The 13,382-nt window shown below is 34.2% G+C and overlaps 1 protein-coding gene across 1 annotated transcript in view; it reads left to right on the top strand.

Moving 5' to 3' along the window:
• SNX29 (sorting nexin 29) overlaps positions 1-13,382 on the top strand; it is a 714,032-nt gene that overhangs the window by 398,849 nt on the left and 301,801 nt on the right. Inside the window, exon 16 of the mRNA XM_044659168.1 lies at positions 11,760-11,876. Within this exon, the coding sequence (XP_044515103.1) occupies positions 11,760-11,876 (117 nt within the window). The remainder of the gene's footprint in view (positions 1-11,759; positions 11,877-13,382) is intronic.

The raw sequence follows: 13,382 nt of genomic DNA, 5'->3' as shown, positions 1-13,382 counted from the left end.
AATAAAACAACCAAAAACCAAGACTGTTCCTGTTCATGAGGAACTTATATTTTAATATCATTGAACAAAGAAGTCAGAGCTGGAGTGAGTGGAGCCATAAGACAATTAATTGATTTAGACTTTCTTTAGGAAGGAAAGTTGATTTGGTTAATGCTTTCTGAAGCTTGTCTTCCTTATGTAATTCCTTTTTATTATTTTTATAGCATCCAAACATTCTGTTGCATTAATTTTTTGAGGGGCATCTGGATGTTGGTGTAGGGTGGGGGTTCTTAACCTCTTTTCAGTATACTGGACCCCTTTGGTATTCTGGTGAAACATATTCTTCTTAGAATAATGTCTTTAAATGCATAACATAAAAAATAGGACTATAAAGAAAATCAATTATATTCAAATAGAACCACCAAAATATTTTTTAAAACATATATTGAGAACTCCTGGTATAAGGTAATTCCATTGAGGAAAATTAATTTCACCAAATCAGGTGGCAACTTGCCTATTTGTAGTCTTACAGAATTGCTTAGAACCACTGAGATGTTAAATGACTTTTCCAGAGTCATATACAGGTTAACCTGTAATGTAGATCTTTGTTTTTCTAAGGTCAACTCTATCAACTTTGCCATGCTGCCTCTTCTTATATATGTCTATACTTATAGACCTTGGTTTACCAAAATTTTATTGAGCCATTCTCCAATTCTTGGAAATACAGATTATTTCTAATTTTTTTTTGATAGTACAGGTTAAGCAGCTATGACCCTTTTTGAATAGACAAATACTTCCCTTCCCCTTTTAAGACTGTTTTAGAGGCCTACCAAATAGTTATTTTCTTAGAATGACTTCAGAGAAAGAATAGTGTAATAGCATTGTGTATCCAGAAAATAAATTCATGAAGGAAGAATAATAGAACATTTAGGTGGGGATCAGTAAAAGGAAAAACTGAAGCAGCATTGTCAGCTAGTGATTACCTCATCAAAAGGTGAAATTAGATGAGCTTATGAGGAAGAAGACAGATCACAAATTTCTCAGTGGCATGATAATTTCATTTGTTGGAATCCTTGATAATCTCATCCTTCAAAAGGTGATGAATTATTAAGACTATTATTATTAAGATGAATTATTAAGAATTGATAAGATTTTTTTATTGTGGATATGATTGACCATAAAACTGGCTGCTAACATACATACATACATACATACTGACCATAACTGGCTGCTAACATACATATATACGTACGTATGTATAATTGTGACTTTGGTTTAAATAACTTCTCCATCTTAAAATCTATGAGATAGGAGGAAAGAAAAGCAGACTGTATAGGCTGATATGTATTATTGATATTGGAAGAACATAATTTAGAGGATTTATATGAAGTATAGGTAGTATCATGGGAACTAGTATTCTTTAGTTAAAGTCTGCCTGAGAGAGATGAGAATCTTTCTCTCAAGGATGAATTTCTGATTACAGAACCAGAAATTATTCCAGCAGTAAGAAAAAGAGGGGAAACTAAAAATATCATTGTAGCTGTACTGAAAACTTTATGATAACTCACAATTTTAAAATAAATATATAGAAGATGAAAGCAGAGGCAGATAACTTTGGATTGATACAATTTTAGTTCAGTCCTATAAAAAATGGTATCAATGCTGAGACCTAGAATGAAAAGAGGTTGGTGATAGATGCTAAAGAGACTTTTAAAAAAGGGCCTTTTAGCTAAACTGCAGCTTGGAGGAAGATTAAAGACTTCATCTTAGAAATTTACAGAATTGGCTGGGAGCACTTAGAGGTCTAGCAGCTTGTTCCCATGTCACATGACTGATATATGTCTGGAGTGAAATCTAGACCCAGACCTTCCTATCTCTCCAGCCAGCCCTCTGTCCACTTTATCTTGCTACCTCTCATTGTTCAAAGTGAATGGGATAATGATAAACAGTTAAGAGAAGGTTGAACTACTCAACCCTTATTTTACTGTTTTCTCTGAGAAAGAGAATAATTTTAGAACTGGGAAGGATGGAACATACCCTTCAATGACTTCAAGCCACCTCACTTAAATAATGTAACCTGTATCCATTGATACTAAAGTAACTAACTGTTTTTGGAAGATCTTTGGAGAATTAGAGAGGGCTACAGCAGGGCACTGGTCTTTACAAAAGTGAACAGGGCTTTCTTTCATTATTGTCCAGAAAGTACTGGGATGTAGGAAATAGAATAAGGCATAGAGGAAAATTTTCACCACACTGGAGAGATTCCATGTAGAAGACCTATGCGAGATCATACATAAGAATTATATAAGATGAGAAATTATAGATGAGTTGTAATCTATTATAAAAGAGCTTATTTTTTGAGATTGTATTGACAATGACCAGTTTTGAAGTAGTTTCTCATTTGTTTGCCAGTCTACTTTTAGAATATTAAATCTAGAATCTAGAAATTTTAGAATCTAGAAAGATTTCTAGTATAGTTGAGACAACACCTTATTTTAAGGCAGAGGAGAGTATTTTACTATTGACATTTTAGACAGTTTGGACTACATTCTAAAAGGATAATATATATATATATTCTTTTAATAAATACATATTTTGGGGGGCAGCTACATAGCTCACTGGATTGAGAATGGCCTAGAGACAGCAGTTCTTGGGTTGATATCTGTCCTCAGATACTTCCTAGCTGTGTGACCCTGGGCAAGTCACTTAATTTCCATTGACTACCCCCTATTGAACTTCTGCTTTAGAACCAAGATACAGTATTGATTCAAAGATGGAATAATATATAAAACTACCTTCTATTATTGAGGGTAGGCTAATTCCATTTACACAATATGCACACACACATATTATATTTGTACTTACACATAAAGTTAATCATAATTTGTCTGTAGAATTCATATTCCGTGAAATTATGTGGCAGTTTATGCTCTTCATCCCTGCTAGCTGCTTGCCTGAGAGATCATATTGCTATTGATTGAAACCAGGAGGAAATATTTTCCATTATTTTGCATTTTCATTTTTATCTGCAGAGAAAGAGAAAATGTACATACGCGTGTGCTTGTGCACACATATATATGTGTATTCAGCTTAGTCAAGGGCAGGGGAATGTTGTTATTCTCATGTAGTTTTAGAGCTAGAAGATATAGTCATGTTTTATACTCCACCTAAAATCCTTATTTTGCAGATGAGGAAACTTGAATTTACTTCCATTGAAGTAAATTCACTTCTACCAGGTCACATAATAGTATCCTGACTTAACAGTCTTCTGTTCTTACCCATCAGCCATGACCTTTCTCCATAAGGACTTTCCCACTATTCACTATATTTTTGCTTTTACCAGTGATCATGATATGCTTGTTTGGTAGGTAAGGAATGCAGGAAAAACTAAATCTGTGAGGTACCTCTAAGATAAATGGAGATTCTAATATCCCATTCTTGTGTAGCTTAACAAAAAAGAATCATGATTGGAATAATTTATGTTTGTAGTCTCCTGTTTAAAAGCTATTCCTGAATCTTAATTTTGATTTCCTTTTATCCTGAAGATGTAAAATATTATTTGGGGATTCTTAGTATTATAGGACTCTATAACATAGAAGAATATGACATGTTTTACATGGATATTATGTATATTGGTATATATTAAAATTAATAGATCTAATCATCAGTTTAGTTAACAGTGTTCACTAAAGGTAAGTATGGTAATTCCATTGGCTACTGGAAATTGTTATTACAGATTTGATTAGCTTTTTGTCTATGAAATGAAAGCATTGTATGATGTGGTCCAGACAGTTTTATAAGCTGCAAGAGAGAAACTGGGTTTTGGCAGCATAGGATAAACACAGGGAGCTGGGATGTTTCTATGTTTAATGCATTTATGGAAAATGGTTTTTAACACAATTCTTCCCATTGCAAAATATCAGATTTGGAAATGGCAGTTGAGTTTATTTAAGGATCGCATTCTGGGGTGCATATTAGCAGGTATTTAGCAGCAGTATTGGCAGTTGTATAATTCCTGCCTACTATGTGGTAAATTGGTTCACAGCCTTTAGTAGGCTCATGAAGAGCTGATGTGATTTCAATTTGGAAATGTTCACAAAAGTGTTATTAGAGATATTGTGTTTGTTAGAGGCCAAAAAGAGATAAACTAAAGCCTTTTAAGTAGAAAAGAAATTTGAAAATTGGGTGTATTAATTTCAGATCTGCATAAAGAAAAGAATGATTAAATGGTAATGAATTATTTTTCATTTTCTAATTATATGGTTCTTGCTAGATATTTTGTCAGTTTTATACTGTAGTTGAAGCCTATTTTTTTTAACCCTTAACTTCTGTGTATTGGCTCATAGGTGGAAGAGTGGTAAGGGTGGGCAATGGGGGTCAAGTGACTTGCCCAGGGTCACACAGCTGGGAAGTGTCTGAGGCTGGATTTGAACCTAGGACCTCCTGTCTCTAGGCCTGACTCTCAATCCACTGAGCTACCCAGCTGCCCCTTTTGAAGCCTATTTTTAAAGAAATAGGGACTGTGGGAATAGGGTTGTTTCTGGTTGTGGGAAGTCTCACAAGTTAATAGAGAACTAGGATGGGAGCTTAGAGCGTAATGCTAGGCTTGTTGCTCCTCTGGAGCTGTATATTCTTCGTTTTCAAGGAAGAAACATAAAACTTGCCTTCAATTTAAAATTTCATGTCAGGGTAAACGATCTCCTCTAGCCATCATTTATCATTTATTGAGCACATACAATGTAAAAGTTGCTTTGAATTGATGCAGAGAAATATGATATATGTCTTTCACATAAGGAATTCCTTCCTTTAAGACACTTGACCTATATAAGAGACATAATATTAAATTACAGGGCAGGTTATATAACTACTATTTTCATTGTCCAAATTACCTAGTCAAAAAACTATTTATTAACAATATCACATATAGGGGCTATACAGAGAATCACATGGATTAAGTTTAAATGATCCTTGTTCCTTCCCTTCAGAAGCTCCTAGATTAAATCCAACAAGAAAAGTCAACAGGATATGAAGATGACAACACAAACATTGAAAAGTACATGAATACATTAAAATGTTTATTATATTAAAATTTAACCTGCTGTTATATTGATGTTGAACCATGCCAGTATTGGCATTCTTATTATAAATGAAACTAGTAGACATAAATAAATTGCAGCTAAATGGAGGAATGGCTTACAGGTTTTCCTTGGGGAGCTAAATACAGGGGTTGATAAAAATAAATTTCCTTCTGCATTCCATGGCAGTATGAAATATCATTTCATGGGAGATTGATCACCTGGTCTCACAGTGTTTACAATGAATGTAAATAAATAGACCACTATGAAAATAATTGTTCCTTATACATTATCATCTGTTGTTGAAAATAAAGAAATAGAAACCTAATGAGGCCATTTATTCCAAACTCAACATGTACCTTGATGCTTGATGACTTCAATGCCAGGTTAGGCACAGGGGAAGATTAAGAAATATGAGATGGCAAAAGCTTGTAGCTTACATAGTAAGCTTCCATTAACGTGAATAAATGTACTATATGTTGGAAATGATGAGGAATTAACAATCCATGGAAAATAAAGTTGATTGTATCTTAACAGACATGAAACCTTTGGTTACAGATACTGGAATCATTTTGAATCAGTTGCCTGTGTTCAGATAGCCCATTATAGAGATAAAAATTAACATCAAATTAGAAAAAAATACAAAAAAGAGATCATATATTTGGAGCTAAAATGGATTCCAGTGATCCTGAGCTATTCAAATAAGTTATTGATTCTGAAAAATGAGAAAGAGGCTAAAGTATAACATTGGCTTTGATTATTATCATTTTTATATAGTTAATGAATATAAATAATTGGTAACATTGAAATAGTATTTTACTCATTATCTCATTTGATTTTCAAAATAGCACTTGAAAGTACTAGAGCTATAGCTTTTTTTTTTTTTTTTTTGGAAGGAGCTGTTTTTTTTGTTTAGAATTATGATATAAATTAGTATGGAGAATTCCCAGGGTGGGACATCCCTTCCCTGATGCAGATGAGCAGCCCATCTGGACAAAAACGAAATAGATATCTTTCCATAGTGATAATTTCTCATCACTGAAGACAGTAGAATCATCACATTTGAAATCTGGCACCTGAGTACCACATATGCTCTATGAGAAAATTGAAATGGCACTAAAGAAAGTGAAACATGGAAGAGCGACTACACTCAACCAAGTATAAGCAGAAGAAATCCCTGTATCACAATTTTCAAAATACAGGGATCAATTTTCAGTATACTACAAAGAAGGGAAGATACTAATGATCTGAAAAGATCTATGGTGGCATTAATTTACAAAGTAATATTATACAGTAGCAAATAATGACATGCATGTGTACTCAGGTCTTTAAAATATTTTAGAATGATTTATAAATATATTGAGGCTATTCTTAATGAAAAAATTTGAGAGAATAGGCAGATTTCAGAGAGAATTAAAAAAAATTGACAAAAATTCTCAATAAACATCCAGAAAATTCCCATACAAAATTTCATTATCTCCAGTTTGTTTATTCATTGTTTATTGTAAAGATTTTTAAATTTGAAATTTTTAAATTTAATTTGAAAAATTGGCCTTTAAATTTGAAAGGACAGAACTAATATTGATTTTTATTTGACTAGAATTTTGTTACCTCACACTAATGATTTATTCACTTTGTTGTAGTTATTGTGTTCTTCTGGCTGTTTTTTAAAAATCCTCCATTATTTTATATAGTTCTATTTTTTCCTGATTATTCATATTCTTCATCCATTGTGATTTACTAATAACCCATTTCACTAAATACTATTATTCAGTAATTCCCCAAATTATTGGACACATTTTATTTCTAACTCTTTATTATAACAAATATTGCTACCATGAATGCTTTTGTATATAGATTGTTTTTATTCCTGTTTTCAGAACCTCCTTGTAAAGTGGAATCTCCAGGGTTAAGGATATGAAAAAATTAGTAAATTTTTAGCATAATTCTAAATTAGTCCCCAGTACAGTAGAACCAATTTATGGTTCCAGCAGCAGAGAATGAGTACGCCTTTATTTCCAAGCACAACAATAAATTATCTTTTGTTTTCTCTTTTTTTTCTTAGCCAAATAGTATGAAGTCTACTAGATTTCAGAAGTACTTTTCTTAAAGAAACTCTGCATCTTTAGTCATACAGTTGACTAACAGTATCATAGCATCTTTATTGGTTACTGATTACAAAAGCAATATACAGCCTTAAGGACTCTTTTCCAACAGGGAGACTACTGTGCATATTTCATATAGAAATAAAAAGAAATTTCTCTTTAACAAATATGAATTCAAATGCCATACCAATACTTATAAAAAGGGAAAAATTTTCAACAAATGAGTCCAAGTATGAATGGTGATACAGGTAGGACCAAGAGAGAGAAGGGTCTCTAAAGTCAGAACAGTAAGAGAAAGACAAGGCAAGTAAAAGGAGGATTGAAAAGAAGTTATTAGGTGGCTGTCAGGTGACTCAGTGGATTGGGAGCTAGGCCTAGAGATTGGGTCCTGGGTTCAAATTTGGCCTCAGATACTTACTAGCTATATGACCCTGATCAAGTCACTCAACTCCCATTGCTTAGCTCTTGCTATTCCTCTGCCTTGGAACCAATACACAGTATTGATTTTAAGATGGAAGGTAAGGGTTTTAAAAATAAATAAAAAAAAGAAGAACAACCTTTAAAAAATTTGATAATTAAGAGTTCTTGGGAAATTTTGAAGAGAACAGTTTTATGAGAGTGGTGGGATTTGGATCTTGATTTACAGGATTTTAAAAAGTATGTGGAAGATTATTAGATAGCTTTTTCTGGAGTCTTAATGTGAAAGGGATCAAAGATATAGATGATTGCTTGAAGGAGTAGGAGAATTGAGTGATTTTTAAAAATATATGGTCAGACTTTTGCATATTTAGAGATAGAGATAAGGAGCCAATTGATAAGGAATGAGGACTAGGAAGTGGGGAGTGATCCAAGGGGCAAGTTACTAGAGAAGACTGAAAGGGGAGAGATCAAGGGATAGAAAACTTTAATCATGACAGGGAAAAGAGTCTTCCAGTTCTTCATTAGATACTGCAGCAAAGAACTAAAGAATAGAGGTTGCTGAGTGGTGGAGGCTGAAGGAGGATTTAGAGGTGACAATAAGAAGCAAGTTTGTCTATTCTTCCTCTTGGCTCTACGTGTCAGGATCATGAGGGAAGGTGTACCTTGTACTGGAGCCCAGGGATCTTAGAGGAGTAGTCAGGTCTTTGATTATAAGAGTATGGAAGGACTATAAGTGGATAGGACCTAAGAAGAAAAGAATGTTGATGATAGAATGGAGTTTCAGAGAGTTTGGAGGGCAGAGCAGAATAGGCACTTGAGAGGGTTAGGGCTTAAGTGGATAGCGAGGAGTAAGTAGGGTGATATTGGAAGACTAGGCTGGTGGGGTCTTTGAATGATAGGGATAAAAAGAGGAGATGGAACTTTCTTAGCCATATGGTGGGAAAAAATGCTTCTTGGGGCTTTTACTTTCAAGGATAAGTCATTGAAGAGGACTATAACAATTTTTTGTTTTAAGCATCAAGAAATACCATGGAACAATGGAAAAAACCAAATAATTTATTAAGTGTAGACTATATGTGAAGCACTATGTTATATTTGGGTTTGAATCCCTGCTCTGTCACACACTACCTTGTTTGACTGTCACAGCTTCTCTGAGACTGAACTTAATTATTTATAAAATTAGAGGCGTGGACTAGGTACCCTTTTAGAACCTTTCTAGTTCTAAATCTAGTATCTCTTGAGTAGGGTAGATTGTGTTAGGCATGCAGGTTGGTAAACACTTGATGATTAGACCCATATGGGCTTGAATGGGATATTTAGTTAGGCCATTTCCTTTGCCTTATCTAAAGATATGTTGAATAATGCAAATCAGAAGATTCCTTGTCTGTGGGAACACGTGCTTAGCCTGGGGTGATATAAGACACCCCATTTCTGCTCAAGGTTCTGAATACAAGAAGTTTGGTTTCTGAGTCTCCCATTATCTTGGACTGTCCTGGAGGTGAAAGTTCCAGTGTTGAGGCCTCTAGGCCAAGGTGGATCCTTAGAGGTGAGCAGCCTTTGGGTGCTCTCATCCCAGGCAGTACAGACAAGCAATGGCAATACCAGCATAATAGCAATAAAAATTAGTCTTGATGCAATAAGACAGAGCTCAGTGGGTTGGGGAGAGGGACTTAACCCAAACACTGAGCAGACTGGGACTAGAGCTATCACTCTCAATGGGCTTCCCTACATTTTCTAGGCTCATGATGGCACCTCTTGCTTGCTTATGTTTTGCCTTTTCCAACTCTCCTGAGCCTATAGGTATTTGAACCTCTCGTGTTCCCTTGGTAGATTTTATTTTAAGTGTTTGGAAATAAAGTCTTACCATTTACTTACACCATAAAACAGCCACTCTGAGTGGGAAGGAAATGACACCATTAACATGAAGGAGACCAGAATTAGTCTAGATTAGATATACAGGCAATTTGCTGGTTACCAGCCTGTATGTAAGACTATAGGGGATACAGGCTCAGTAATTAGGAGAGGATATAATTCAGACATTGAATTTGGTTCTCTATCTGGTGAAAGCAAAGTCTCTTGACTGCTTTATATTTAAACTTATGTTTTGCAGGAGAAAGGCCAATTATCCTTCACCCTTTCTCTTCCATAACTGGTCTGAGATGCACTTAGCTCTTTTACCTAGTACTTAAAGTTTAAAATATAGTGTTTTTTAACTTTTACTTGCAAAGCAATGAGGCCATTGTTTTCAAAAAGGACTATCTACTTCTTGACATAGGATCCCAAGTTGAATTTGAAATCAGTTCCAGTGATCATTTAGAAAGATATGCATTAAAGGGCTATTTTCCCCATATTCAAAATCAAACTTATCATTCTGTACCTTTTTTTCAAGGTATCTGAGGTTGCTGAAGGCCATTTCTTAAATGTATCTCAAAAGTAGTGATAGCAAATTTCTCTTCAGTGTCTTATTTTTATTAGATCCATTTTACACTTTAATTGTAGACCTGTATTTTATTCATTGGTTTATTATGCTCAAAAGAGAAAAACAATTTATTAGAATCAGTTTTTATTTAACAGCATGGGCAATGGCTGCCTTTATCTATCTATATTATTACCATGCTCAAACAGATATTAAAAGATGTGGTTGAGGCAATTAGGTAGCTCAGTGAATAGAATGCTGGGCCTGGAATCAGGAAGACGTGAATTAAAATTTGGCTTCAGAGATTTGCTAGTGGTATGACCTTGGACAAGTCACTTAACCTCTACTTGCTTCAGTTTCTTCCTCTGTAAAATGGGGCTAATAATAGCACATACCTCCCAGGCTTGTTGTGAAGCTCAAACAAGATTATAATTATAAAAAGCTTAGCATAGTCCCTGGCATATAATAAGCATTATATAAATGTTAGCTAATATGGCTATTATATAAAATGGTCCCTGTCAATAAGGAATCTGGCCCATATTGGAGGTGCAACAGTATAACTGATCAAGTTTTAAATACTTTATTTGCTTATTCTTTTTTATTTTTTATTATTATCATTTTTAAAAGCCCCAATCTCTTTTCTCATAATTTTTTTCCAATTCAGTTTAGAGTTTGCTACCCTGGGACTTAAAAGAGTTCTCATTCAATGAAAATATATAAAAACTATAAATATTTACCTTCTATGTATAAAGAAAGGCTGTGTAGTTTAATTGGAACATCCAATAATGGGTATATGGAGAGTAAGATGAAAAGAACAGGACAGTGTGACAATACTGGGTCCTCAGAATGAGGTAGAAGGTGGTAGTGGATACCTTCACAGAACTACTGGGAAGAACAGGGAGGGACATAAACAAAGATGCCACCAGAGCAGGAGAGAGAATCCACTGTCGTCTTAGAAGATTTGGCACATTGTTATACCAAGCTTTTGCAACTTCTCCAGGTGCAGTGGATAGGACACCTGGCCTCCACCATCATCCAACACATTAGAATAGCTTGGAAATGTGGAGGAGACTTTAGGAAGAGGGGAGGCATCACCTCACTGATGATACTAGGGCACTGGAAGCTTCTAGCATGAATATTTTCAGGCCTAGAAATATCGAAAGAGATAAAGGGTACAAGGCAAGAGAAGGAATCATGAAATAACCTCACCAGAGAAGTTAGGCCCAGAAAAACCAAAGTACTTGTGGATTGTCACGCTATATAACTATATAAGATCATAATATATGCCTAAAAGGTGGGTTTGAATGTTACCAATTTATTTATCAAGGAAATATTTCTGTTTTTCCTCTGAATTAATTTAACTTTTGCAAAATTTAATCCTCGGGTTAAATTTTGCAAGAGAGAATAGTTAGATTTGGAGTCAGAGGATCTAAATCCGATTCCAGCTCTACTAATCATTGTTTGTCTGATTTCAAGTCATTTTACCTCATTTGACTTTCAGTTTACTTGCGTGTTAATTGAGTACAGTGTATTAAATGACTGCTATTTTTTCCAGATTCAATTTTATTAATCTATAATCCAGTAGTCCTAAAACTAAGATTATTATTTGACCTGGAATTATGATGTCTTGAGTTTTGCTCCTTACTAATAGGCTTGTTTCTTTCATTTTATTTGTATATTTGGTGCCTAGTGTAATGCCTGGCCATGTAACAGATGCTTGATAAATACATGTTGATTAATTGATTGGATTTGTATATTTTTCAGGTGGCAGAAATGCATGGAGAACTTATAGAATTCAATGAGCGACTGCACAGAGCTTTGATTGCTAAGGAAGCTCTTGTATCCCAGATGAGACAGGAACTCATAGATCTTCGAGGACCTGTAAGTACTTTATATATGAAACTACCAAGATTTATAGTTAGAATATTTAGCAAACTTCAATTCATTCAGTCAGTATAGGTGGAAAACTTTTGGTTTTCCCTTTTCAGTGCCCTTTCTGTCCTGATTACATCAGAGAAAAAGCATAGTAACCACTTGTTTCTCTTTTTTTTATATCTTGTATTTTCTGTGAATGAAAGGTAGCATGGAGTAGTAAAATAGAAAGATGGCTTTGGAGTCAGAAAGATCTGGATTTAAGTTTTGTCTTTGATACATATACACTACATGACTAAGGGCATGTCATTTCTATAACTTACAGATGAATTACTGATCTGCCTTCGTGAAGGAGTTTTTCCATTGGGGTTTCCTCACACTAATGAAATTTCCTTGATGAATTCAGAGAATTTATTATTTATTTATTTTAAGAGTAAAGACAAGTCAACAAACATTTATTGACTTTAACTTTATTTCTAAGTATTTTAAAAATGAATGTAAGCATAGGAAATATTTATATTAGCTTAGTAATTGCTCCCTCTGTAGCTTTCTTTTTGAAAATTATCAATTCCCTTCTATATTTATGTGTATTTTTTATAGCTATATTCAGTGTATCTATCATCTGCTTCTATTTTATTCATCTCACATTACTTCATATTAGTCTTTTCAAATTTCTTTACATATTCTCTATTTTTATTTTAAATTATTTTCCTTCACTTAATTGATAGACTAGGTTCTATTTAGCCATTCTTCATCCATTCTTTATATTTCCAAATAATGCTATTCATTTTTTTCTTTAGGATAACATGCTTAGCTTGTTTTCCTCACAATGGAATTATGACTGAAAACATATATTTATTTTCTGACCCATATATTTCAATATATGGGTAAGAAAGATTATTAATTTATAATTTTACCAAATAAGTATACATTTTCATACAACTTTGCCAGAACTGAGTTTTCCTGCTTTTGGTTATTTTTGCTGATTCCTTTGTGTTTTTCTTATGGTATAAGTCAGTGGTTCCCAAACTTTTTTGGCTACCACCCCCTTTTCAGAAAAAAATATTACTTAGCCCCCTGGAAATTAATTAAAAAAAATTTTAATAGCAATTAATAGGAAAGATAAATGCACCTGTGGCCATCACCATCCCCTGGATCACTGCAGCACCCACGAGGGGGCAGTAGTGCCCACTTTTGGGAATCACTTTGGGAATCCACTTTACGTGGACAAATTATAGCTAAAGTTTTGCTTAGGACTGTCCAGGGGGCAGTTAGTCAATTCGATTTATCACCCACTAACTCACACATGGGACAAAGACCTCCCCATACTTAAGGATAAGAGAGGTTTCCAGGAAGATGGCAGCTTAGATGGAGTGAATCTTAAAACCTCCGCACCCTTACACACCAAGATAGAAAACTATGAGCTTTGAGAAGAAAGAGGACCAAATCTAATAACGAGACAGAGCAGGGGGGATGCTACTGCAGCACAACTAAAGAGGTACACAAAGAAAAAGG

The sequence above is a fragment of the Gracilinanus agilis genome, chromosome 1, assembly GCF_016433145.1.
Source record: "Gracilinanus agilis isolate LMUSP501 chromosome 1, AgileGrace, whole genome shotgun sequence".
NCBI lineage: Eukaryota > Metazoa > Chordata > Mammalia > Didelphimorphia > Didelphidae > Gracilinanus > Gracilinanus agilis.
This window is presented reverse-complemented; position numbering and strand designations above follow the sequence as displayed.